The 26,784-nt window shown below is 39.5% G+C and overlaps 1 protein-coding gene across 4 annotated transcripts in view; it reads right to left on the bottom strand.

The window, feature by feature from the left end:
* Window positions 1–731: 731 nt before the first annotated feature.
* Window positions 732–26,784, bottom strand: part of CLSTN1 (calsyntenin 1) — a 37,702-nt gene continuing 11,649 nt past the window's right edge. Inside the window, exons 3-19 of one of the 4 annotated variants that reach the window (XM_065696784.1) lie at window positions 23,442–23,471; window positions 21,835–22,030; window positions 19,449–19,657; window positions 18,342–18,491; window positions 18,059–18,244; window positions 16,581–16,829; window positions 14,802–14,923; window positions 13,223–13,385; window positions 11,033–11,083; window positions 9,133–9,290; window positions 8,323–8,471; window positions 7,595–7,821; window positions 7,007–7,177; window positions 6,305–6,450; window positions 4,724–4,859; window positions 3,889–4,073; window positions 732–3,242 (exon numbers count right to left, since the gene is read on the bottom strand). In XM_065696784.1, the coding sequence (XP_065552856.1) occupies window positions 3,048–3,242; window positions 3,889–4,073; window positions 4,724–4,859; window positions 6,305–6,450; window positions 7,007–7,177; window positions 7,595–7,821; window positions 8,323–8,471; window positions 9,133–9,290; window positions 11,033–11,083; window positions 13,223–13,385; window positions 14,802–14,923; window positions 16,581–16,829; window positions 18,059–18,244; window positions 18,342–18,491; window positions 19,449–19,657; window positions 21,835–22,030; window positions 23,442–23,471 (2,723 nt within the window). In that variant the 3' untranslated portion in view covers window positions 732–3,047. The remainder of the gene's footprint in view (window positions 3,243–3,888; window positions 4,074–4,723; window positions 4,860–6,304; window positions 6,451–7,006; window positions 7,178–7,594; window positions 7,822–8,322; window positions 8,472–9,132; window positions 9,291–11,032; window positions 11,084–13,222; window positions 13,386–14,801; window positions 14,924–16,580; window positions 16,830–18,058; window positions 18,245–18,341; window positions 18,492–19,448; window positions 19,658–21,834; window positions 22,031–23,441; window positions 23,472–26,784) is intronic. The other 3 variants (XM_065696785.1, XM_065696786.1, XM_065696787.1) reach the window with 3 other exon arrangements.

Raw genomic sequence — 26,784 nt, 5'->3', positions numbered from 1 at the left:
AGTGGCTCTTGGCATCTGCCCTTCCAGTTTAGAAGTGCAATAAACCAACGTTCTAGCAGTGTAAATGGCAAAACTCGAGCAATTCTGAAGGTGTTTCTCAATCCAGCACAGTAAGTGCATGGACTTACCTGCAAGAAGCGAACACACGGCAAGTTGTCAGGAGGCCCTTCCTCATCCACCACTGGAGCAGCTCCTGCCTGATGCGGTGATGGCTATGCTGGGTCAGCAGAGAGCCTCTGACTCCAAAGGTACAAAGCAGCAGCTCCCCTGATAGTTGAATTGTACTGAGGATTAAAACTTCAATCACTTTCCAAACTACAACATGTCACTATGAATAAGTAGCTTCTGGTTTTATAAACCTGCTCCCAAGGACACCCTTTCCAGTTCTATTTATTTAGAGATGGTTCCGTGTTATTTTTGTTAACTCTGTACAAACTGATTGTGCTCATTCTGTTGCCTTTGACAAAAAGAAGTATTTTTTTAAGCCAACCTGTGGTTCTGTCAAAGAGAAAGTTTACACGTTCAGCCTTCAGTTGCTTTAGGTACATGTTTTGTAAGTCAAGAAATAAAAGAGATGATTGATAAATTGTACACACGTGGCCAGAGTCTTTCTATGCTTGAGAGCTCAACCACAGAACTCTTCTACTGCCACCAGGGAAGCAAATTACCACACGCTTGATGTGACTTGATACAACTTTGTTCCATTCAGCGAGAAATAAATGCAAACAACCTTTAGAACCAGAAATTTATTGTAGCTTATAGACTTTCCAAACTGACCTGTTACCAATATACACATCTGAAAAGTTATACCCACAGTGGCTACAAACTGCATCAGGACCTTTACAACCTTTCAGCATTACCATTAAGTCATGATCAGTTTTGGTCTAAAATACAGCAGCTACAGCAACAGTATATGGAAGGATAAGTCTTCTACACATTAACACAGGACAACTGTCAGACATAAGTTAAAAGTTTCCCAGGTTACTTCAAACTAGCAGTTATTTACCACAGAAGGAGTCAAAACCATTTCCCCATTTTAGAAATCTAAAATTTTACATTAAAAAAACCCAAACAAAACAAAACCAACCCCCAAACCCAGTAAGCTCCTGGTGTGGGTTCATCCTCCCTGCTTCCAGGTCCACCTACTATCGGAAAAGGCACTCCGCAGTCAAGCGTTACCCCAGCTAAAACCCGCCGGTAGATCCCATCGCACAGCGCTAGGTGAGAGTAGGTCTGCTCTGAACATCCAAACTATGGATCTGGATCCATTATTACGACCCTCTGTACCCCACCCCTTGGCTTCCTGTTGCTCCTCCAGCACAATGAATGGCCCTGCCTGGCCTGCTGAGACACACACGGGCTGTGCACCACGGACAAAGGCAGACTACAGACAAGAGCAAGAACTGGAATGTTGCTTACCGTGCTGAGGAGCGAGTGGAGTCCTAGTCCTCTGTCACAAGCAAAACAAGTTACTCTTTTTAATCCACCTCCAAATGTAAAACTCAAATAAGCAGATATTTGTTATTCAAGGCTCTGCGTAAAACCTAATGAAGTTAAAGAAACAAGCCCTGCCTTGCAGAAACCACCAGCACTCTCCACCATGGGGCCACAACCTCCTTTTCGTACCTTTCAGCTATGTAGAAAAGTCCTTTGCAATTCCAAGTTTGAACTTTGATCAGAAACAACCAAAATCATCTGCACTTGGAATAATATTAACATGATTCCCAAGGTTTTCTGGTTGGATAATTTATGCTATAGTTTTTCACCAGCAGGAAAACACAATTACTAAGTGTAAACAAAGGCTTAACACACCAACAGTCCCAGTTACTGTACAAGGGGCTACAGGGAATGAGCAGGAGTGTGTTTAATCAGCTGGTATCAGCTATGCCCCAAAGCAGGCAGCTGAGCAGGCAGCCAGCACACCGAGCTGCGCAGACACAGCCATGGTGCACAGGTCTCAAGCTTCCCACCTTCAGGTACCAACATCTCCATAATTTAACAACTAACCTCCCTGCCCACAGTACAAGCAGACCATCTTGGTACTGCAGGCAGCCTTACTGTAACCACAGCAACCACACGCTGCTTTGCCCACCATCCAAGTAGTGTTTTTACCCCAATAACTTAAACACCCTCGTGCCAGGAGTTAACTGGAGAAGAAAGAAAAGAAAAACCAAACTGTATTGCACAGGGCAGCTGAACCTCTGCAGAGGATGCTGAAGCCTTTACAGTTCCTCACCAGCTTCTGTTCCCTCTGCAAAAATAAAGATTAAAGAAAAGGAAAGAAAAACTAAAGAAAGAACAGAGCGGGGCATGAGCGAACATGGCAGTCAAGGCCAATGACACTGTGTTACTGAAACATCTACACTAGATCACGGTGCCCGTGCTCCTGCTGCAGTAGTACAAGACTTGTAATATTTCATGCTGCATGATTGCTTTACTTGAGCATGTTTGAAACCCCAAATCCCTGTTTTCACTACCACAAATGACATAATTACATAATTCCAAGATATTTACAAAATATTAAAAAGTCTGTTAATCTTCTACATATTATCCTCATTCTGCCACTTTACACATGCACTAATTTGGGGGAAAGAAAACAAATCAACAGGCTGAAAGGAGCAGCTTTACCCTTTGTCGACAAGCAATCTTTGCATCTTTTAGAAAGAGAAAATAAGGAAACAAAGCCAAGTTCGTTTCACTGAGCAAAAAAAAGACAGTTCAGAAATTCATGTGCAATGGCTACAGACCTGTCGAGTCAGCCAGCTGAGATGACATGAAGAGAAAAGTGCAAGGTGGTTCCTCACATAGCGGAAAAACAAATCCAGTCACTGAGGCATGGCTGAAGGAGGAGAGGGGCTAACTACAGCTCTAGGAACAGCATCAGGAACTAGCTGACAGAACACAAACACGGGGATGTGTGGGGCTCGAATCTACTGGCCAGAATGAATTTTGCTTTGTTTAAACACCATGAATCCTTGGTAACAATGGAGTGTGTTACAGTGGAGTCTTCTAGAGCAGAAACATAAAGACAAAGGGAACAGCTAGAATCAGTAACTGAGGGTAGAGTCATCCCATTCCAGCTGTTGCTGTCTATTAACATTCTGTTGGTCCTCCTCCTGCTCTCCCTCTTCCTCCTCGCTGCTTTCAGACTCTGCACTAGTGATGTCATCTTCTTCTCCATCTTCACTTTCTTCTTCCTCTTCCTCCTCCTCCTCTTCACTGCTGTGTTGATCCTCGTAAGTCTGTTAAGACAGAAATTACTTGATTTAATGGCTAAAATTCTTTTTATTCTTCTGAACTCAGGCACAAGGCACCATATTGAGAAAGAGCTGCTACAGATTCATTACTGGGTTTAGAGTTCAGCAGCAATTAGAGGCAATCAGGAAAGAAAAAGGAAGTAGAGCTCTTTAAAACAGCTTTGTAACACTGCTATCAACCCTGTCACACTGAACAAACTAATTCTGAAGTGCAAGCCAGTCGTTCAAATGCTATTGGAAAAGATCTTCCAGTAGGGTCACACACAGAGCAGAGGCTGCACATCTTGTTCCTGATTTCCTAAATTCAAATACCAACCGCAGGAGAAATAAACATCATAAACACGGATATTTCAACAATAAAGCCTTGCAGCTGGAGAAAAGCAGAGTGTGGTTAATGCAGCACAATGAACACCAGAGTTGGACACTGGCCTGTAAACCCAATTAGGCATCATGAAGCTGTAAACCCTGCAAGATCCCAAACACTGCTCCTGGTACTTGTCACTTCATTGAAAACTCACAGTTCATGTCTCTACTCTGGGTTCAGCGCTTGGTTTCGCTCCACTGTGTCCATCAACACCCAATACAGCTGCAAAAGAGCATTTTTTGTTAGGTGCTGAGATGCCAGTGTTACCTCCATGGGGTTCACAGTGATGGTCAATGCAGAGTCATCCCAGTCCATCTCGTTTTCCTTTCCAGTGTCCTGGTCACGCATCGTTCTCTGATGTGCAGCTCGGATTCGGAACACTCCCAGAATAATCATGAAAACCAAGAAGCTGACACAAACTACAATCACAACAGTGGCTGTGCTTGGAACGACTGCAACGAGAAAATAAAAGGAGTTTCTTAGCTGATGTTGATAAGTAACTCTTACACAATGCTAGTAACTAGTCCTCTGCTCCTGCAAGAGGGAAATGGCATTATACAAATAGATGTAGCTGCACAGAGGCAGTTTGGCTGAGGCCTCTTAAAAAGGCAGCTGGAGCCTTAAGAACTAAAACCTAGTTCCTTAAGTATAATTACATCAATCTGAAGGACTGACAACACATGGAAAGCAGATGCCACCACACACACACAGACTCCTCTCTAAAATGCCTGGTTTTCCTCCTCTCATATCCCATACCCATGCCAAATTAACATAATTAAGCCAGAAAGGACAGGTACCATCAAGGGAATAGCACTGCACGTCTTCACTCGTGCTATTCAGAAGAAATACTGCTGCAGGTCTTACAGTGCCCTCGAGACTGGTACATCTCCCCTTTGCCAAGGAAGAAACTGTATTTCAGAGACCTCTACTAATCCCCCTCCCTACCTGGGCAACAGCAGAACAGGACTGAGTAGCTGGCTTGGATTATTAGTGCAGCACAGTGGTTTAAACTCAGGGTAAACACCTCTCTGCAGCCAGAAGCCTCTGTACCATTTTAACACCAGAAAACCACAGCTGAACTGCAGAGACTGAGAATTCTTACCTGAAAATGGGTGAGGATTAGCCAAGTTGTGACCAGAGAGATCAACAAATGTGTGGTGCACCGGATGCACGAACTGTGGCTGTGCAGCTATGTGATTGGCGTGTTCAACCGGGTTAGCGGTGTGGATGACGTTTACCTAGGAACAGAAAGCAAACATTAAGCTCCAGAAAGAATAAATAGAATATGATATATTTAATATAAATAAATATCTATTTCCCAGAGCAGGCATCCAATTCTCCTTCAACACAACAACAGCTTGTCTCAGGGGACAACCATCCCTAGCAGTAGCTCCTCATGTTACAATTCCTTGGCACAAACCCCTCCAGTTTCACAGCTCTCAAATCTGTTTTACTTTGTGTACAGACACCAGTACTTCAGCATAAAACAGATAAAGCCATTTTATAATCAAATTTGATAGCCAGCCATTTTAATCCTGAACTAACAGCATCTAGAAAGACCTGTAACACGTTGATTACATTTTCTTCACTCCCATCTTATTTGCTGTGTATCTTCCGCTAACAGCGAAGCAAATACCCTTACTACAGTCAAAGGGTTAAGAAGAATAAAACCATTCTTTCCAGTTTAACCCACGCTGGCTTTTAGGAACAACTGCAAGCTCATCATATGCACCACACATTTCACGTTTCCTTTCCAAACAAGCAGAGCTAAATATACCCTCTCTTGCAGTGGAACGCTGTGATACCGGGTACCTGACCAGCTGCACAACAGGAAGAGAGCACATTTAGTACAGGACAAGGAAAGCATTTGCAGTTCAACAGTTTGCTAAGATCCCAACTGGAGCTTGCAGAATTTCCTCAGGAAACAAACCCACATTACTTAACGCAAAGATTTCCATTCTGCAGCACAGGAGGCTCCCTAGCCCACCACAACCACCTAACTAGCAGTAAATACTATTAACTTCACTGCCATCCCTTTGGTCAGCCTCAAGGTGTAGAAATTCAAGCTCATAGCTGAAAGATGCAGAGATATGTGACAGGTCCTCTCCATATAAGTAACTACATTCCAGCACCTGAAATTTTGGTGCCCTTTATATGTTATCTTCTGCTGGACTTCGATATATTTGATATAAGCATATTAAGTACAATTAGCCTGTACTTTACTGCAGAGGAAATGCAATGTTAGCCTGTGTCCTTACATAAACCCTTATTATCAGTAATTTAAGCATCCCACAGATGCTTAAACAGTGAAGGGCCTAGCAATTCCATTTGCAGAATCCCAGAAGTTACACATGAAGGCCACACAAGTCTCTGATAGCACCACTCTTACTCTGTTTGCTAGTTCTTTGCTAAATTATTGCCCTGTGTTTCTTTTACACCTTCACACTTCCATTAGCCATACCAGCCAAACCCCTGTTTAGGCAGCCTTATTTAAAGCTGAAACGTAGGATTAAGAACATGGTTATATAAAAGAAGCAGCCTGAAACGCAATCATTGGTTAATATTTATTTACAGGGCAAAAATCCAAGTCAATAATTGATCAATTATCCATCAGTTGAGGCAACAACTTCCCTCTTAGCCATCCACACTCTACAACTTCTCAGTGATCACTTAGCTCACATACCTCCACTTTAAACTCGTTGCTGACATAGCGACCATTAAGCTCAGAACACACTAACTTGAACTTTCTGTCGAAGAGGGAAGCAGTGTGCCAGTTTCTGTAGTGTATCAAGTGCAAAACCTCTTCATAACTAGCCATAGTATCAACCCCTGTGGAGAGAGACAAACAAGCACAACAGTTACTTTGCAAAAGACCAGCACAACATCCTATACTCCACAAATATTACTCCCTTTCTTTAAGTCAGTTTTCTTGGCTGACATGTATGTCAGCTCCACTGGAATCCTATGGATTAATTTTGGGATAAAATCCTAGACCTACTTAGACTTTGAAGGTATTTTGGGAACCTTTCTTTTGAGTACATCAGCATATTCTGAATATAAAATAGGAAGGAATAATGCATACTCCTAAGCCCTGGACTATTTGTGCAAGGAAAAAGCATTTTCTGGGGCCAAATGCACTTCATTTCTACAGTCCAGAGGTAACCTTCAGTTTGGGACATGAGAGAAGAACAGAACGGAGGGTCTAGAATTATGTATTTTCTAGAATCACAGCTTTCCACGCAATAGTTGTAACATATCTGAGCTTGAAACTGGTCAAAACCGAAGCATTTTGAGTAAGGTGTTATAAATCACCTCTAGCACATCGTTCCCATTATCACTGTCTTCAGATCCTTCCTAGAAACAGACCAGAAGCAGTAACCCCTACCTGTGATTATCATGCCCAGGTTGGAACTACTCATCTCGATGCCCTTCTGCTGTAATCGTGTCATATCAATCTCCAGGCTTTCCTGTTCCTGATTCAGCTCCTCTCCTAGCACTGTCACCTCACACGTATCCAGGTTATGCATGATCTCTTCAGATACCAATGACTCTTGTACTGAAAAGCACAGAAAAAAACAGAGGTAAGAGAAACAAAGGTGAAGCAAAGAAGAGCCCAGGGGCTACCAAAACTCAATCCTCCTTCCAGAACAAATATTAAGATCAGGGCCTCAAGTTAGGAGAGCATGTATTCATTAAATAATGATTTAAAAAATTATACCAAATACAAAAGATATATGTACAAATATATACACAAATACAGGATATTTACATGAAGATAATGGCCTGGGCTTACTATTTCCAGGAAGACTTTTGTCAGCCTAAACCTTCTCACAAGAGACCTACAGCTTCTTTTCCCCTACTAGACTCTGTATTAAAAGAGAAACCCACGCCTCTTTGCAAGAGGAAGATCCCCCAACATGATCACTGAATGGGGTGAGAGTAGGCAACAGTCCTAAACAGAAAAGGATGTTACCTGTAGGATCTTCATCTCCATCTCCCTCTGGCTCCACCTCCCGTGTAATGGTGCTTATTATGCGAAGCTCAGGAAAGAGGGCAACACCCTCGGAACTCTCAAACTCTGAAGCAGAGCGGGCAAAATGGTTGATGCCACTAAGGCTGATTTTTGGTTCCTCTGGTTGCAAGACCATTACGTATCCCTCCACAGAAGGAATGGAGACACAGGCATCTTCGTTGAAACATCTATGAGACAGGGGAGCAGTTTTGCACAGTTAAGGAGGCTATTTCAGAGGGAGGCACAATTATGCAGAGTAATTGCTTTATGAATTTTTGAAGAGCTCTGTCTCAGACCCAAGAGTCTGAGATAAATTCATCAACTGTGTTGGAAAGCAGGAATTCCCCACCAAGGGAGCAATCTTTCAATTACCTTTTACTTACAGTTAACATTTGGCCCATTTTCTAATGCTGTGACTAACAGCCACAGATAATACCTTTAACGAAGACTCTGATACTTGAGACATACTCACAGCATACCATTGCTTAAGTTCCTCCTTATGTTACACACTCCTTACTACATTCTCAGGAAGAAAACAAGGGTGCTGGTGCAGACAACATTCATTGTATTCAAATGTGTGACAGCTACATACACGACTCCCTTTATTTACCTCAACTGACATACATGAACATCGTACAGGCTTCAGTTATCATTGTACAGTGATACGTTATTTCAGCACTAGGACATACTTGACAACACTGGTGATTTTAAGCCTCCGAATCCCAGGTGTTGGGAACTGGCGGGAATTCAGATAGGAAATGTGCTGCATGGCCTTGTCAACTCTGTCAATGTCATCGCCTTCCACAGTCAATGTTGACTGACTCGGGTTCATGTGGATCTGAAATAACAGAGAAAGAATCTAAGAGAATGCCCCAACAGTAACATGATCTAACAATTAAAAGTGGAAGTTCAGCACTGCTTAGCCTGGCAAACACTAGGATAATTACACCTATATTCAAAGCAGTAAGGCCATTACTTACTGGCCCTGCAGTACAGTTTAACCTCCCTATTCACTTCCTTATTTCAGTGGAATATATTTAGTGCTTCATTCTTTAATATCTAGACACTTAGCAGAGTTCTGACATGGAGATTATAGTAATAGTAATATGAAGAGAGACAGCTAATATAATAGAGAAATTCAGCTCTGTTCACACATCCCTGCTACCAAAAAAGGCACGCAAGGTAACTCATTCTACTAAGCTGCTTGTTAAGAATATCTTTTATTAGTCAAACTCGTATAGCTGCTGAAACAGAGAGGCTTACAAATACAGATTTTCTCTTCAAGACTTGAAGAAAAGACAGTAACTTCCATCCTGAAACTCCACTAAGACCATGTCTATACAAGAAAGATTTCCTTGTTTTCATGTGATTTTACTGCAGAATGTCACAATGGGTTAGCTTGTTTTATTTGGGACACCCCTATCAGCTCTGCCAGCAAAAACTCGTAACTATTACCAGCAAAGCAACACACACACTCCTTTATTCACATGCAATTTTACCTTCACGCCTTTGCCAACACCATCAGCCATCTGCAAATCCAGTCCCTCCTTGCATGTGTACAGGCAATCTATCACCTTCTTGTTCTCCAGTTTACCAGAACGTATCATCAAACCTGCCAGGTTGCCTCGGAAAAACTGAGCCATGCGGAGTTCACCACCTTCATAGAGGGAGGAAGGAAAAATCCTTACACGGTCTGATTCTTTCAGTTTCTTCTTTTGCAACAACAAAAACGCCTTCTGGTACCACAGAAGCATTATACACATGCAGGTTAGTTTTTATCCATACTGGGTGTTAACCTTGTGATTAAGTTCAAGCATAAAGAAAGAATTCAACAGTTCCCCATGCATATGGCCTTCAAAACATGTGGGGCCATCTCGAACTGTGAAACTCAGGCTAGTAATTCTGTAACAAACACTTCAAATGACATCGCCCATACAGCGAGGTGGTGCTCTTCTGAAAGGACAGACAACCAATGAGATGAACCATGAAACCTGGATCTTCATGTTGAGGTAATGCTTCCTGCTAGTTGATTCTCCAAGAAGGGCAATGCTCATCAGGATAAAAAACAAGAGCATCCTTCCTCTACATGTTATCTACATCTAAACTGACCAACACAGACTCTCTTTAGACTCAAAGGATAGAAATATACTTCACAAAGTGACCCAGCTCATTCTCTAAAAGGTGTCTAAGAGTTAACTGCTCCCCTCTAAAGGTGCCACCTTCTCTCTATGGACTTAGAGCAAGCAGTTTAAGCTCAGATAACTCATTTTTAGATATTTAAGTCTAAATGAACTGCAACCCAATAAGCTCCTCACTGCTTAAGACTTTTTGAGGATGACATCCTGATGGTCACTGACTCCATCTTGCTAAACAATGGGGGCCACAGAACACCACCCAGGAACTGGATTTCAAGGTCATCACTTGCTAAGCTACCAGAGTTTTAGAAAGATGTCTGAGCTCCTTTTAAGATTCTAAGTGATAGAAGATCCCTGGCATAACTCAATACAATTTTCAGTAGTGAACTGTCCTGTTACAAATGATGAATTTTCCAGTTTAGATTTACAGAGCTCCAGCTTCTGTTCTCTGGCTTCTGCTGCCTCCTTGCCAAATTAAAATGTGATGCACAGCTAGAAACTTCTGTGACCATTCAACTTCACAGACCACGTAGGATTTCGAATACACTTTGAGAAACACACACTAATTTTAAGTGTCTGAACTCAAGGCACAAAATCCACTGAACTATCAGTAAAACTTTCTAAGAAAATACAATTCTGTAGCCAACCTGTAACACCTGGGAGCCAAAGCTTTTATGTCCATTCACTGTCATTAGAACTTTATATTGATTTCTGATCAAATGAGTATCCACTTTAAATTCTAGGCCTTTTGAGTTATATATGAGCAATCTGATCTAAATATGAAATTGATCTTGCTTTGAGTGGGGAGCAGTTACCTGACTTCCACAGGGTTTTCCCAACCTCCTGAATAATTCTATGATCACACACATACCTACATGTATCTGTATCTATATAGGATGAGATACAGGTATGTTTTAACAGAACTGGCTGAAAGACATCATAACTGCTATTTTACATCAATGACTTCTTTTTACACCACTTCACTGCAATCACAATGGCTGCAGATTTGGACATGGATGTGCATTTGGGTGCAACCAAAAAAACCAACCAAAACCATCAAAAGAATAAGAAGAAAGCAAAATAAAAATAAAAATCAGCTGATGAAGCTCTGGAAATAGAAGCACAATGAAGAAACAAGCCTAGGAGAGGATTATGTGAAGGTCAATGGCCCAAATGCAATGCCTGCATTTCATGCTGTGTGCGAGATGAAGCAATGTCTTGGCTTAAAAATGAAACAAAACAGTAGGGAAAAAACTCCAGCAACCTGCAGAGGTCTCAGGCACAGTTTCATTGTCATTTTCATTTCCTGTATATTCTGTAGAAAAGCAAGACAAAGAATAGGACAACAGGGAAAAGTCCAAGTAGTTACAATTCGGCAAATTCTCTTATCACAGAAATACAAAGCAGCACTTCCCCCCCAAAGTCTGCTCATACTTGACCCAGCTTCTCAAGGATTACAAGTTGTTTGCAACATGAATAGCTGCAATGCAGGGAAGAAACGTTACTATGTCATTACAAGAATGTAACATTCATGACAAGACAACCTGAAGAGCCCAATACACAAGCTGCAGGAAAACCAGTCCCATTGGAGAACACTTTACCCACAGATACCCAATCTCACAGAAACCACTGTTAGTGATGAGATAGAGGCCAATCGACTGGCTCAATTGATTTTCTTCTCTCCCAGATACTAAAGGGGAATGTAAGGTGAAATCCAGCCTGTATCAGCAAGTCACCACAAGGTATTAAATGCTGATTAAAACCAGCCATTACCAACACAGAATTTTTATCATAATAATAGTATTATCTGTATTAAGCAGTCAATTTGTCAGATGAAAGTGTCTCAGGGGAGAAACACTGAAAGCGAAAAACAGCTTTTAATCTTTTAAAAGAAATGTCAAAAGAACTTTTTCAAAAGCATAAAATCTCTCTCTCCTTAGAGGTGAGCTGTGTTTGTAACTCAGAGCAGCCCGAGTTATTTTCGGATCTTGGTAAGACAAAGAGGATGGCCTTAAGCAGTAACTTCACTCCTTTGGCATACTTTTTCCCACCCCTTTGTGTTCTAATCCCCTAAAAATCAGACTTTTAGTGGAATTTTTAAAAGGTAGCACCTCAAGTTCTTGTATTCCAGAATTTTAATGCTCCTACTTCAGTCTGCTGTCATTAAAGAGAAAATTCATGTCAGAAGAAATTCAAGAATCATATTAATTGTGCCAATATGAAAGCACAGGTTTTAAAGTAAATGTATATGCTTTTGTTAGGATGCAGAACATATACGAAAGCCATTACACAATCCACGCACTTAGCTGAAGCAGAGATTTCAAGCTCCAGTTTCTTGAAAACCAGCCACTATAGCTTCCCTTTGAGTTAGAAGAGAGAGTTGGAAAGTCACAAACAGAATGAGATGAATGATGGGGAAAATAATTGACTCAAAGGAAGGGACAACAGAATGAGTTTAGCACCGAGATAACATCAATACTGAAAGATAGCGAACTTGTCAAAAACCAGCAAATTTGATGGAGAGATTATTTTGGTAATTTAACCTTCATTCACCCTTGAAAGGATTAAAACTCTTAAAAGAGAAAACAGACATTATAATACCAAAGACTTAATTAGATTAAAATATCACAAAGCTTTCCATTTCCCATTCATTCACAAGCTACTTCTATGCATTACTGCACACTGCAACTACAGCCTATATTCTGAACTACAGTAAATCATGAATGATTTAACACTGCTTTATCTCTGACCAAAAAGATCAGCTTTATACCAGCTAGGATGTAATTTAATCAGTAAGCAAACACTTCAGTTCAGGACTGTGACACAAGACCTTTGTTAAAAAGATCTCTGATTATCAGCATCCAAGTCCAGATCATTCTTCTCCTTTTTCTCAAGCTTTGAAGAGGAGGTTTCACAAGGATCGGGGCACATGAGTCGGGGTTCTACAGTTTGCAGAATACTGTGTTTTAAGCTATAGTCTGCATACAATAAAGCAGATGCTTTTTATGTTTGTTTTTATAAGCAGAAATGGCAAAATATCCAAGAGACAGCATCACTGTGCTCTCAGCTGAATTGTCTGCAGGTCATGCCTCCATTTAAGAGAACATTTTCTACCGTATGCTTTTCAACCTACTTGAAATCAAGTGTTCTGCTTAGCAATCTGAAGTAGTATGATGTACTTTTACAACTGTTATTAAAAATAAGCCATTTCTATTCCCATGGTTACCACAAAAATCACTTTGATGGGATGTGCTTGGTGAATAGCTTCCTATTTCACATGCACCTGTGGCCAACGAGCAAGAACACACTTAGGGAAAAAATGACTAAAAGAGGAAATATATCATAATAACTGGTCGGAAAAATAATCTGCAAAAGACCAAACAAGTAATCCCAGGCTGACCACAAAGACTGCATTTTTAAAAAGCTAAAAGTATTAACACTTGTGAATAGTTACCTTGCCAACATGCTCCAACTACTAGCTGTGTCTCTATCTTTGAGGGATGAAGTGGGTAATCCTCAGTCACTGGGAAAGGATCATAGGAAACCCCGTCCACATAGAGAGTTACCACTGGGAATTCCACACTGACAACGTAATGATGCCACTCCTTGTCACACACCTGAGTGAAGACAATTTAAAACATTCTACTTTAATTTTGGTTTTTAATCACAGTTGAGTAACTGATCTGATACTCATTTTGCGTATACACCAATGACCTCTAAGCCTGCACAGACACACTTTGTCTCACACACATGGCATTCATCTGACAAGCAAACCAGCTGTCAAGTATCTATAAATTATTTCTTTTCTTCTATTGCCAGTATTGGAAGCTGTGTGTAGTTCTGTTCCTTTAATTATCATAATACCTAATAACAGCATATCTCAATGTAAAAATATATATTTACATGCAAGAACCTTCTGGAATAGTTATAATAGAACTTTGCTTGATAAAGGATCTGTGTTGGCTATGAGGGACTGTTTAGAGAAAAATGTGACTGTTTTGAATAGAAAAAAAGCCTTCCATAATAGAATTACAGTGAGAGCTGATTAGTTTTGGAAAGTAACGATCTTCCGGTAAGGGCATATATGGGCATTTTACCATTGAAACAGTAAACATTGCCCTGCACAGAAAATAGAAGAGCCTTAAATATGGTAGAAAGTAACTCATCACTTAGGTAACTTGCAAAACTGACCTGTAACAGTAACCTACAGCAATTACAAGAGCCTTTATCAATTTACAGATATACAGTGATATTTTATCACTCAGATCCAGAGGACTAGAAAAGCACACAGCTCCTTCTGTCTCATTCTTCATGATCATAAACATAATGAATTCATACAACTAAGTTCTGTAGCATTTAACAGGACCAAAGTGAAGATTAGTTATTAGACCCTTCATACGCACATCTAAAATGATTAGGTATATATATGACTGAAAGAAAACAGACAGACAACCTCTTTCTGAAGAGGAAGCAGAAAGTACCTGCATCCTTCAGAGGCGTATTAACTCTTTGCCGAGTAAAACCTAATTAAGAAGCCTGATTTGTAGCTACTGCTCACAATCTGTAGAGTCACAAATTTTACTTCAGTGTGTAAAAGGATTAAGAAGGTAAGTTCTTCTGTTATCCTATTTTAATGCTATAAACTGGAATGCTTCCTGCTTTCCTGCACACTACGTTATAGTGTATTTGGCGAAGATAACTGCCATCACAGCTTAGAGACTAATAACACTGTATTTTCACATATAAACCCACATTTTCCTACCTTTCAAGACAAGGACTTGCACTTTGATTCGTGAGTTTCACTGGGTTTAGTAAAACCACTAAAGCAGTGTTTTATATTCAAGATGAAAAGGTGAAGCTGAATCTCTGACACCTGATCACCAATAAAATAAGTATTGGTGTGTCTTATAAAACATGACATCAGGAGTCTGGAGCTGCTAAAAGCATTTAGTATAATTATACTATCAGGTAGTTTAGTCTCCAATGGCTTTCACTGCATTCTAACATCCTACCAAGTCTTCTTCCAAACTTACTTGGTTTAGTTTCCAGTGAAATTCAGCAGGTTTATATGTTTTTCCCTCTGAAGGATCTTGGCGGAAGAGGAAAACAAGTCGGCAGTTGTGCACATAGAGCGTGTAATGGTGCCGGTTCATATCTGCATGAGAGTTTCAATTAAACATTATTATTTTCTGTAAAGCTTAAAGACTCCACAAAATTCACCTGTTCTGCGATTTCATACATAAATTCCCAAGTAGTTGATTGGAAGAAACTAATGTAGAAGTAACTCAGTCATTTTAAAAGGAACACAAAACATCTGTAATGGTAGTTAGGGGGAGCGTCTTTAAAGAACCTATGAGTAATCCACTGTACAACAAACAGACATGTCACAGATGAGCCTGTCAGCAGGAGAAAAAGAGAAATAGCTCTGTTTGCAAACAGAAGAGCTTTTTTGTTACAAGTGAGTAGCTCCTATCACATCTAGTTACTGTTTTGAAACATGTACACATGATGGCAGGTAGACATGCTTTCCTAAGAGAAAACTATGTAACTGTAAAGGATTGATCATTTTAAGTAAATACAATGGTGAAATGCTAGAGAAACAGGTAAGAAAAAGGAAAATAAACATTTTAGCTACACCATCCATTCCATGGCATGGAGGAGTCAAGAAAGGAGGGAATGAAAAAAACCCACCAAAATCATGTCAATCTTTCAGCCTGACCGCATTAAATCTGACTGTACTGTTCAGTGCAATTTAGTCAAAACTGCCTCCCTGTAACAAACCTAGTTCCAGTCTTTCAATATGACATCATATACCATTGAAACAAAGGCAAATATCTGTACTACCAGAAACTACCTGTTACCAAAATTATATGGTAAGGTCAATCTAAGGAATAGAAAAGGAAGACTTGTTTTGAAGGTCTGCTTCCCGCGTACTTTGAAACAGGAAAAGCTGTATTTACATTTGCCTTTTTTCTCCAGTTCATTCACTTCCATGAATTCAGAGGTATGGGTTTTGGTTAACAAGAACAGGTGAAGGCAGGGAGAAGAGGAGACTACCTATACCTAGTTCTGCATGACAGTCACTTTTCTCCTGTTCAAAGAAATGCTTTTAGGATATTACAAATACTGTTAAATCTTTCTTATTTTCAAATAAAATTTAAAATCTATTCAATGTCATTTCCTTTGAAAAACCTAGCAGCATTTTAAATGAAGTATTTTTCTAATACACTGAACAAATCCACTGCTCCAGCTAACAAAACCAAGAATTCTTTTACCCCTATTAGACAGCAATTAGGGAAACAGGGGTATCAAGATTTGCTTCTTACTAATAGCATCTCTAAAATGATTGTGTCTGCAGCATTCACAGAGACTGAGATTATGCACAGGGTGAAAAATTTCATCACTGGAGGGAGAGAAATTATCTCCTCTTAGACAAAAAAGACACAGCAACAAATGCTGTCACTAAACCTGAAATATGTATTTCAATGATTTTAGGCAGTATCAAGAAAAAGGCTATTTTTGGAGATGCAAATCAAGACGGTACTGCAAGGATAAGTCATCTACCACAGCAAAGAAATGCATGATGTAAACTGAAATAGAACTAGAAAAACAAGTCTGCCTAATCTGAAGCTAGACAATCTAAGGCCATGACTATAGGTAAGCACAAGAAAAAGTGACCTTCACAATCCATTTCACTTCCAAGAAAAATCTAATCTAGAGAAAAAAATAAAGGATCTCACAGATGCTGCCACAGCATATAAATCCAAGCAAACCCAACAGTGAGATCACTTATAGTTGAAGTATTGACAAACCTGTCTTGTCTGAATTGCACAGAATTGTTTCTTTCTCTTTGGTTCCAGGCCCATGCCTCATCCATACTGAAATCATGAAGGGCTCTTTTAGATTGACTGTGACAACACCATCTGGAATCTTCACAGCTTGCGTGCCATTGAATTCAAAGACTTGGTCACTGTCATGACCATTATCTGTAGGAAGTCCTATTGTCCAGTTAGCAGCACTACTTGGAGGTGGAAGTAGCTCAGCTGTGCCAGAAGCAGCACCTACAATAAAAACACTCAAATGAAAAAAAGGTAGAAACTAAAGTAGTCACTGCTGGTTTCAAACCAAACTGGTTTTCTGAGCACTAATTGTTCAGCACCATCAGGATTATGCACTACCACCGCCCATCAGGCAATTCTCCCTTTAAATAGTGTGGCATTAATAAGAAACATGTAATAATCACAATGACTTCTATAAATTTAACTTTGGGGTAGACAACGCATCTCATTAGAATTGTTTTGCTTACTATCTCTGCAGCTGTAGAGCCTTATTTTGCCTCTCTCACAAGAACCATTACATGAACACCACTTGTCCCTCAAGCCCATGTACATGCTGCCTTTCTCTTAACAGTGCACTAGCTGTAAGACTAATAACCATCCAGTTGAAGAAAGCTGCATAAGCATCCCAGCCCAGATCACTGTCCAATAATATCACAGGCAGGAGCAACGATACCCAGCAGGTACTCAGACTGCTGGTTTTTCAAGCCTAAATCATTAATGTCACAGTGACATCATTAGGAAATAGCCTGGGTCTCTAGGGTTACATCATATTCATACTTTCAACTAACTTAATTGAATTTGAAGACACAAATCATTAATGATAATTCATCTTATCTCAAATCTTCCATATTGGCTACAAAGGATGCATAAACTTTTCACAGGATCTTTAACTGCAGGGTGTGTGGATACCAAGGTGCCCTTAATTCTCAGAAGAAGCACAGTACGGATGTAACTGATGCAAGTAAACTCTTCTTTCCAAAACACGCTTTCCTGGTTTTCCATCTGCTTTTTCACCATGTATTTCTTAACTGCCTCCTTCACAACCATTGTCCCTGCCCATGCCAGGGGGGCTGGAACTAGATAATCTTTAAGGTCCCTTCTGACTCAAACCCTTGTAAGATTCCATCATCATGTCCCAGGAAAAACAGAGAGGTTTTATGGGCTAAACCCTTCCTTATACATAAAATTATTTCAGCTCTTGGAACATGAATCTCAAGTGAGGGAAATTATTAGTCTATATAAGCTAGCGGAGAGGCAGAAGAAAGTGATTCTTTACTGCATCTGAGAATTACTTTGTGACCTCCAGCCAATTTCATGCTTTTTACTGCATGCTAGAAAACTACATGCCAATGAAGACCATATCTACTCAACTGATTTGTGGTCAAACAGAATAGTCAAAGAAAAACTCCTAAAACAGAGAGGTGACTTGATCTGAACAAAAGCATTCTTACCACAAAGTCTGTGAATGGATTTCTCAGAGTAGGTGTCTCTGTCACAGCCTTTACCAATATGGTTAGTTTCTAGTTCAACCGTTGCTTGAATTGAGGTTACTGGCTCATCACATGTCTCCAAATGCATACCAGGGAAGAGAGCTAATGCACCAGTACCAGGCTCGTATTCTATTCTTTTGCTCCAGCCTGCATATTTATACAAAGAACAATATTAACAGTCTCTCATGTTTAACTGAATGTACCAGCAAATGCTAAAAGCAGACAGGGAGAAGATGAAACTAACCTTGCCAGCCAGGCTTGCATGTAGGCTTAATGCTAATTTTAACCAACACATCCTCAGCAGCTCTCTTCTTCCCACAGTCATATGCTGTTACTGTCAGTTTATACTGATGTTCTTTACCATAGTTTAACTTTTCTGTGTTTTTTATATAACCTGATGCAAGAAAAAAAAAAAGAGCAATAATCAAGACATCAATTTCTATTCATTTCTCAAGGTCACTGCCACATTAAATACACCCAGATACCACCTCTGTACTTCATACAGGTCCCAAGACTTTAACAGACACAACTGGAGTGAATTAGCCCTTCACTATTTGACTTCTCAATGCCTGACATCAGGCGCAGATCCTTAAAAACTTCGTAAATCCAGAGATGAGCACACATACACAGAACAGCAGGCAGATACTTATCAGACTCTTAATAGCATGTTACCCACAATGAAACTGTTCAGAGGTGGTAACTGATACATAAATTACCAAGCTGCACACCCATGACAATTACCCATTGGCAGTTCCCCAAAATTATCCACTGGATTCCCAAAATACTCAAAGCCCACTAAAAACTGGTTTGCTGTGATTAACCAGCTTGCTTGAACACCCAGAAGTAGTTCTATAGATCTCGAAGGGTCCACAGATCACCAGTGGAAAAGAACAACCTAAACTAATCACTGCACCTCCATACCAGCAACCACGACACTAATCTCCAGAGCCACATCATGAGCATCTCAAATGAGAAAAGCACACACATGGAATCCTGTTTTTAAAAGCTATACTAAAACGGAACTATAGGGCTGGGGGAAAAAAAAAAAAAAGCCTATTAGGAGCTAGTTTGAAACATAATACAGCTACCTTTATTTTGAGAACCATTTTACAAGAAACAACGAATATGCAACACACCATCTGCTCCTGACATCAGCAGACAGCAGCACATAGTGTTGGCACCGAATGACGTCTCGTTTCTCATTATCAAAGTGCGGAACACCTCCATTTAACTATGTTGTAGGAAAGGGTTAAGCCAGGGCTGCTGTAGTTTTAAGCTGAACTGTTTGAAGTCCTATTCTTAGAGTGGCAAATTATAGTAATTTCCACTCCATTTCACATGATTTTCTTACCGTCTTTGTCAATAGCAAAAGGTACATCCGGAGTTACGATCTCGTAACTGCAAATCTGGCTGAACTGAGGTGAGCAGTCTGCATCCACTGCTTCCACTTTGAGGATGTTGTCATACCTCTTCCCTTCAATAACTGTTGCCTTGTATGACTTCTCTTTGAACACAGGGGCATACTCATTAACATCATTAACCTGAATATGTACTGTTGCTCTGGAAATAAAACAGAAAGGTCAGTTCCTATATATCATAAACTCCTATTCATGCAAGGAATCTGACAGAACTTTACAATCTGCACAAGCTCCCTCTTGTATAGATGAAGCTGTCCTTCATGATTTCAGTTCCCAGAACAAACTGACCAATTACCAATAGAACTACCAGTCTCAACCACTCTAACTAGGAAAGCAGTGGATGCTTTCCTAGTGTGTTGCTATAGAATCCAGTGTAGCTCCAGATTATTGCTTACTATTGTTTATTTGCAAATAAAATTCATAACTTTGTATTGCAACCATTAAATTGTCACCATCTTACAGAAATACAACAAAACACAGCTGAGACAAAACAGGCTCTTACTTCTGTTAAAACACTACAATCTTTCTAGTTCTTTCTTGCTGTCTGAGTACTTGATATAAACACCCCAGTTCTTATTTCATGTGAACAAGAATGACAGTTAAGACTGGTCTTAGACTAAGAGCTCAGTCAAGTGCATTTAATTAGCTTGCTTTGGCTAATGAAGTACTGAGCTGGCTAAGTCAGTGAAAACTGGCTTATTTCTTGGGTGTAGGAATGAAATTTAAATGTAAGAATCACATAAGTGGAAGAAACACTTTAACACATCATATAGCCAAGCCAGATTATCCTAAACACATTGCAGCTTGAATTACATCATTTCACACTTGTCATTGATTGCTGGTATATATAGAATAGGAAAATAATGCGGTTTCTGCCAATGCCCAAGAAGAAAAGGTGAATGATGGAATGTAAACTAATACAGAATTTGATCACTACAGCCCTTCCATTAAATCAAAAGTCTTTAAGGTTTTATTTTATCCTATGTGCTCAATAAATGTCACAAAAAAACCCCGCCTTCTGTACAAAACAGCTTTAAACTCCTGACTTGAAAAGCTAAATTCAAGCTAAACTTTCAAGGCCAGGCTGGATGGGGCTTGGAACTGGATGAGCTTTAAGGTCCCCTCCAACTCAAACCAGTCTGTGATCCTATGAACCCCAAGATGGTTAAAAGCCACAAAAAAAACCCACACAGACAGCACTGGGCAAGGGAAATTTCCACAGTGGTTTGTAGGTGCAGGTCTCAGAAACCCAGCATTCCTACTGTGGGTAATGAAGAGTTGCAGAGCATGCTGCCAGATCTGCACTGCTTCATTATGCAGCCATGAATTTGGATAACCATCTCAACCAGCACAGGCAGAAAAATACAGGTTAACTTCTACAGTGCAGAGAAGGAACTGTATGCTATCAAATCGAAGAATATAATTCCAGCCAACCCAACAAAACATGTGTTGCCTTATTTCTCTTTGAAATCTTTCTTCAAAAGTCCAATTGAATATCACATATTTTTCTGTAAGTGTAATTCTTAAGGAGATAACTTTCTGCTATTTGAAGCATACAGCTATAGAGTAACAAGGTCATATTTGTCACCAAGATGACTGCTGCTGTCTATTCCTCATCTTATTTATGCCCTTCTTTTCTTCACACAGATGGTAATCTTCCACATGCTTTGCAGATGTTTACACCAGGGTGTTAAAACTGTTATTGTCAAGTGGATTTTCTAAAGAGCATTTTACATTGTGGTTTTTTCTTTAGATAAAGACTAGCTGAAGATTGCTTTGTTCTCATTCTTTAATCTAGGCAGAGATGAAACTTATGCTATTGATCCGGCTTTTTTCAGCAAGGCTCTCTAGAAATGACAGCAACATGTTTTCATTTCCATTTTGGTTAAGTTTAATACAGATTGACCTCTCAAATCAGTTTTTTGTTTTAGAAGCTGAATTCTGGAACAATGGCTTGGAATCCCATGCGAACTCTTTATATCAACTCTAGATTGAGTTTAACTATATCAGCAATTTTCCTGCTTCTATCCCCACACTACTTTCCAGTGCAAATTCAGAGACATCAAAGGATAAAGCAGTTATCAGGAGCCAAATGAGCTTTATGGTCCAACCCTAACCATTCTGTATGATCATTGAGAACACAGCTAAAGAGGTGTCAAAACAACTCATGTTCATTTTGCTGCAATTTGTATTACCCTTAAAGCCTTCCAGTAGTAACACTTGGGTTACATTTACTCTAAATACACAGACCATAAATCACCATGAGCAGGAGACCACTTGAAACCAAACTTCCCCTCAGCCTACCACAGATTTACTTACTTGTGGGATTTCTTTGCATTTGCTCCATCTGGTCCCTTGCCACAGTCATAGGCCTGTATGGTGAATGTGTAGTCCTTCTGTAGCTCACAGTCAAGCTTTTCTTTAGAGCGTATTATTCCCTCCCCAGTGGATTTATCCACTACCACTGCTTCAAAGGGAACATTCTGCCCGTGAATTTTAAATCCACAAATCTCACCTACAGATTCAAAGTAAGAGAGGTTAGAACTGGTCGAAACTATTACACTTCCATTTTGATTTTTAAATAAATGACCAAATATTTTGCAGCCAAGGGTTTGTGAGGGTCTGTGGACAAAGCAAGAGCACTGTGCTTTAAAATGGGTGATATCTGGGAACTTTAGTAAAAAGAAGCATACGTCTGCCTTCCAAGCAACTGGTTTACTTTGCATCCATTCATGCAGGAATACAAAAGAGAAAAAGAGAAATGTAGACAGGCATTTCACAGGAGTACTTGATATAGCTCTAGGGTAAGAGATCTTATGAGAGCATACAGCCAAGGCCACTGGTAATATCATCTATGCCAAGCTACTGGGAATAGCTGGGCAGCTTGTTCATTTTGACCAGAGCAAAAGGTTAAAATGCACAGTTACAAGTCAAGGGATGAAAAAGCTTCAAGTACAGGTTCAGCACCAAAATTACAGAAATTCTGTCAACAGATCAAGGAACAAAGTCTTCCTGTGCAATGTACCTGGCTAAAATTAGGGAATCAAAATAAACTACTGAATGAGAAAGGTAGAAATACCAACTTCTCAGGCATCCATTTCAACAGCTATCTACTAACACAGACAATATCTGTTAGTCAATGAAGCTCTCACATGGAATGATTTAGTAGGCTTTCCCTTCTATTCAGACTCTTCATCCTAACAAACTTGCAAGAGAAGTCCCTAATACATCATTTTAAACCATATCTAAACCTAATATGACACTACAAAACCTCTTGCTGGCACCACTAGGTCCATCTGTCAGCCCATTATGGGGAGTGAGCTTAGCACACCTAGCTGTGCTGATAAAAGGCACTCAACAAACATTTTTATCACCTATACTTTGTTTTTACCTGCGTAACTTCTGTCTTGAAGGTGATTTTCTTACACCAACATAAAACACTATTTTGCTATTCCACTTGCAGTGGTATCTCAGTACCAAGGATACAAACATGGCTAGAGGTATTCAATAAAATGTATTTGATTTCATATTTTAAGCTACTGAAGTACACTGCAGGGAAGGTGTTACAATGCTTCAGCAGTTATATATTACTTTCCAAAGCATATGAAAAAAAATGTCCCAAAGTAGTAAGCTATCAGTGGAAATATCAGAAAACACTAATTTGCCCCAAACCAACTTCTTCAGTGTCCATATAGTGTTCAATAATCCCAAGTGGTTCAAATGGATGTCTGATTTACAGATATTTCTAACCAAGGGTTTGGTTACATACAGATTTTATCAATATATTTGAAAATAGAAAAAAACTGGGAGAATAAATGGGACAAAAGAGCATGACAGGATCTTCTGTTTAAGTGCTGATTCCCCATTTCATAACCAAAGTTAGTAGGTTAATATTCATAAAAGGCATAGAAAGAACCCTTCATCACCTTCTTTGGTGACTGTCACCTCAAAACTCTCTAAAGGGAGAAAAGATAAACCCAAGTCAGTCACAGGAAAAGTTGAAAGGGAGCAAATAAGGAAAAGGCAAAGATGCACACATTACACAGAAAAGCTTTGGAAAAATTGTCTTTTCAAATTCCAGTGGAGATTTGCTGTAACTGTTACAATTTTAGAGTTTTAGTTTTGTTAAATAAGATTCAATCTTTTAACTCCAGGTTGCCATTTGTACAATTTTGAAGGATGTAAGTTTACCAAAAGGCTTTTTTCTTTTTCCCTTTTTTTCTTAAAATACCAACTGCTAAAGATATTTTCAAAATTCCACGTTGATGAAGAACTAGAAAGCAGAATTTATCAGAATGTATTATACTATTTCTATGTAAAGACGACACATTAAGTAACTTAAACAAGTTTTTATCTATTACACTGAAACCACCACGTTTCTACAATTAAAACCTTTACATCCCCCTTTTGAGCTCCAGGAAAAATACTAATAAATTAAATAGTCGTGAGATTTTTGTGTTTCCACATACATTTTTAGCAGTTTAGGTTGTATAACACTTCACATTTGCCAACTGTAAATTCTACACCAAACATGACAGTATTGACATAATTCATGATTTAAAAATATACACACTAAATTGTGAGCCTGCTGAACATAAAAGCTTTAATGTAAGAAATGGGGAGTTGGAGAGGGAAGCTATATATTTTCCTAGCAGCATGTCACTACTCCGGGTTAAACAAGCAACCCAAGCTTCTATCATTTTATTCTACTGCTGAAATAGTGCAATGCTGGACAGAAGAGATTCAGGTACTCAAATGTACTCAACTATTAGTACTGAGGATGCCCCAAAGTAGTCTGCTTTGCCCTTCCAGCCATTCCAGGAAAGTACAGCTTTGCAGTGTCCTGGATCTTCCACACTTATGAGGAGATCTCAGATGTAACTGAGTTTTACAACAGTATTAGATGACTGACAGGCCCTGGAATGGTTTCACAGATTTAATGAACAGTTATCACTGTTCTTCACTCCTCTACAAATCGTAATTTGTTAAACCCCCGAACTACCACCTTTTATGTATCACTCAGCATATCAAATATCATCATCATCTTTGACCTGAATTCCAGTACAACAGAGCAGACCTGTACCCTTAAAATCTCTTCTCCCGTATCTCCTGGTAATTCTTTCACCTTTCAACTTGCGGTAACACAGTTAATTCAAGTCTCCATTCTAGAGAGGCCTTAGGAAAGAGACGAGGCACTAGAATTACAGCTAAGCATTTTTCTTAGAAAGGCAAATTTACAGCTTAAAAGTGAAGCAGAAACATAATTAAGGCAAATTACCTTACAATGTATGATGGCCCTCATATTTTAAAAGGGGCCAGTTTCTAAACAGCTCTCAGAAGGTTCTCCCTGAAACTCCCTTCAGGTAATCCCTAGATTTATAATCAGCTCTTGATTTTAAAGCATTCTTGTGGCACCTACATAATTTATTTCAATCTATTCTTACTCAGGATATAAACATAATCCCAGATTTTAATGTGTTTTGGCAATAGGATCACCCAAGTAAGTTTTACACTGTTTAAATTCACGGCTGACACCACTGATTAGCCAGAAGTGACATTCCAACTGCAGGCTTTTAAATATTGCACATCTCTGACTCCTCTACACCCACCTCCTTGCTCCCTTCCAGTAACTCTGGGAGTCAAACACTGTGTGTGAACATGAAGATTGCAAGAAGAAAAATAATGTAAGGGAACATTAAAGCGGAAAGCCTGATAATGGGGGGAAGAGGGAGAAGTAGATGAATGCAGCAATTACCTATTTGAAGAAGGGAAGGCTGTTAAAAACTGGTCAGTTCTTTATCATCTGAAGTGACCTTTAACTCTGGCATCAGCCCCAGTGTGGCTGCTAGGAAGTTCAGGCATTACAGTTTTGGCTTCTAAGCATAAGACATAAAGAAGCTCTCTGGTAAGGATCTGTCTCCAGATGCTTTATAAGGGGTAAAGCTTTGGCTTGCCCTGTACTGTATAGCTCAACTCCTGCCAGATGTTTCTCAGAATAATAACTGATCCAACACAATCATATTCTCTACTTCATACACAAGCAAGATTAATAAAAAGCCCTTTTACGACTACACTAACAAGGTTCTTGTGACCGGAAAAGTTAGCATGCATGAAAACTTTGGTGTTACTTATAAGTGCTCCAAATAAGCTCCCAACCTAACAGGCTTTTTGAGCTCCCTTCTTCAAAGTGTCTCCGCAATGAAAAGAAGCAAAAAGGAATAATTCTCTGAAGTACAAAATATTTCCAGAATTAAAGCTCCCTTCCTTTCTCAAAAATACATTACAGACTGTTAGAGAGCTCTTTCAAGACAAAGATGACAATCTACAGACTAATATTGCCATACATGGATATTCATTTTCATCTCACTTATGAAATGCATATTTTGATACAGTACAGGTAAGGCTCTTCTGCGACTACAGAATTCTTGGCAGTGAACTTTTACTGCCATTAAATAAGCTAAGTCCCATACCATGCTCCCTAAGGTTTCACGCTATGTCGTATGCGCTTAATGCTTTTCCTCATTTCATTCTGAACTTGATATATTACTGAAATAAATTTTTATCTGTCCTGCTCTTAGAGCAGAATAATGATCTATAAATTATTTTATGTTTGATATATTGGGAACAGTTCAGCTGAATATACTGTGACTAGGACAGCACTTTACAGTGCTTCACTCAGCTGTAATTGCGGTTGAAAAACACATTTCATTTTATAGGTAATACAGGTTTGTGGAACTTACATTAGCCAGAAAACATACAGTAATCCTCTGTCCTAAAGATATTCTGTATTTCTCCTTTCTAGTGTAGCACAGTCAAATGACAGTGAAGATTTGGTACAATTTTAAGGTTTTAATCTCTTCTACTGTTTTATCTCTCTCTGTACTGTTACAATAAAATGATGTAAAATCCTGAATTGTATTATATAGTTATAAAGAAGGTACATAAGCTATTAAACTGGACATACAGTATTTGACTAGATACTCTTTAAACTCGAGTCAGCTACATTGCTGCATCTCCATGCCACAGAAGGAGAGGAAGGGTATTCTGCCAGCCCTAACCAAGCAGCAGTCTGCATGAGGGTCATGGAAAGCCTTCAGGAAAGCCTCCTGTTCCAGTATGTGTAGAACATCTCCTAAAAAACTATTTTTCTTAGTACCATACAAAATTGTTAAAAAGCAAAGCAATTTCAGATCTCACAGTTAGTGGTAACTCCATTTCAGTCTATGTACCACGAGAGGTACAAAACAAAATGCCACTTCATGCATGCCT

This window comes from Lathamus discolor, chromosome 16 (assembly GCF_037157495.1).
Source record: "Lathamus discolor isolate bLatDis1 chromosome 16, bLatDis1.hap1, whole genome shotgun sequence".
Classification (NCBI taxonomy): Eukaryota; Metazoa; Chordata; class Aves; order Psittaciformes; family Psittacidae; genus Lathamus; species Lathamus discolor.
The sequence above is the reverse complement of the archived record's forward strand: the minus strand, read 5'-3'. Positions and strand labels throughout refer to the sequence as shown.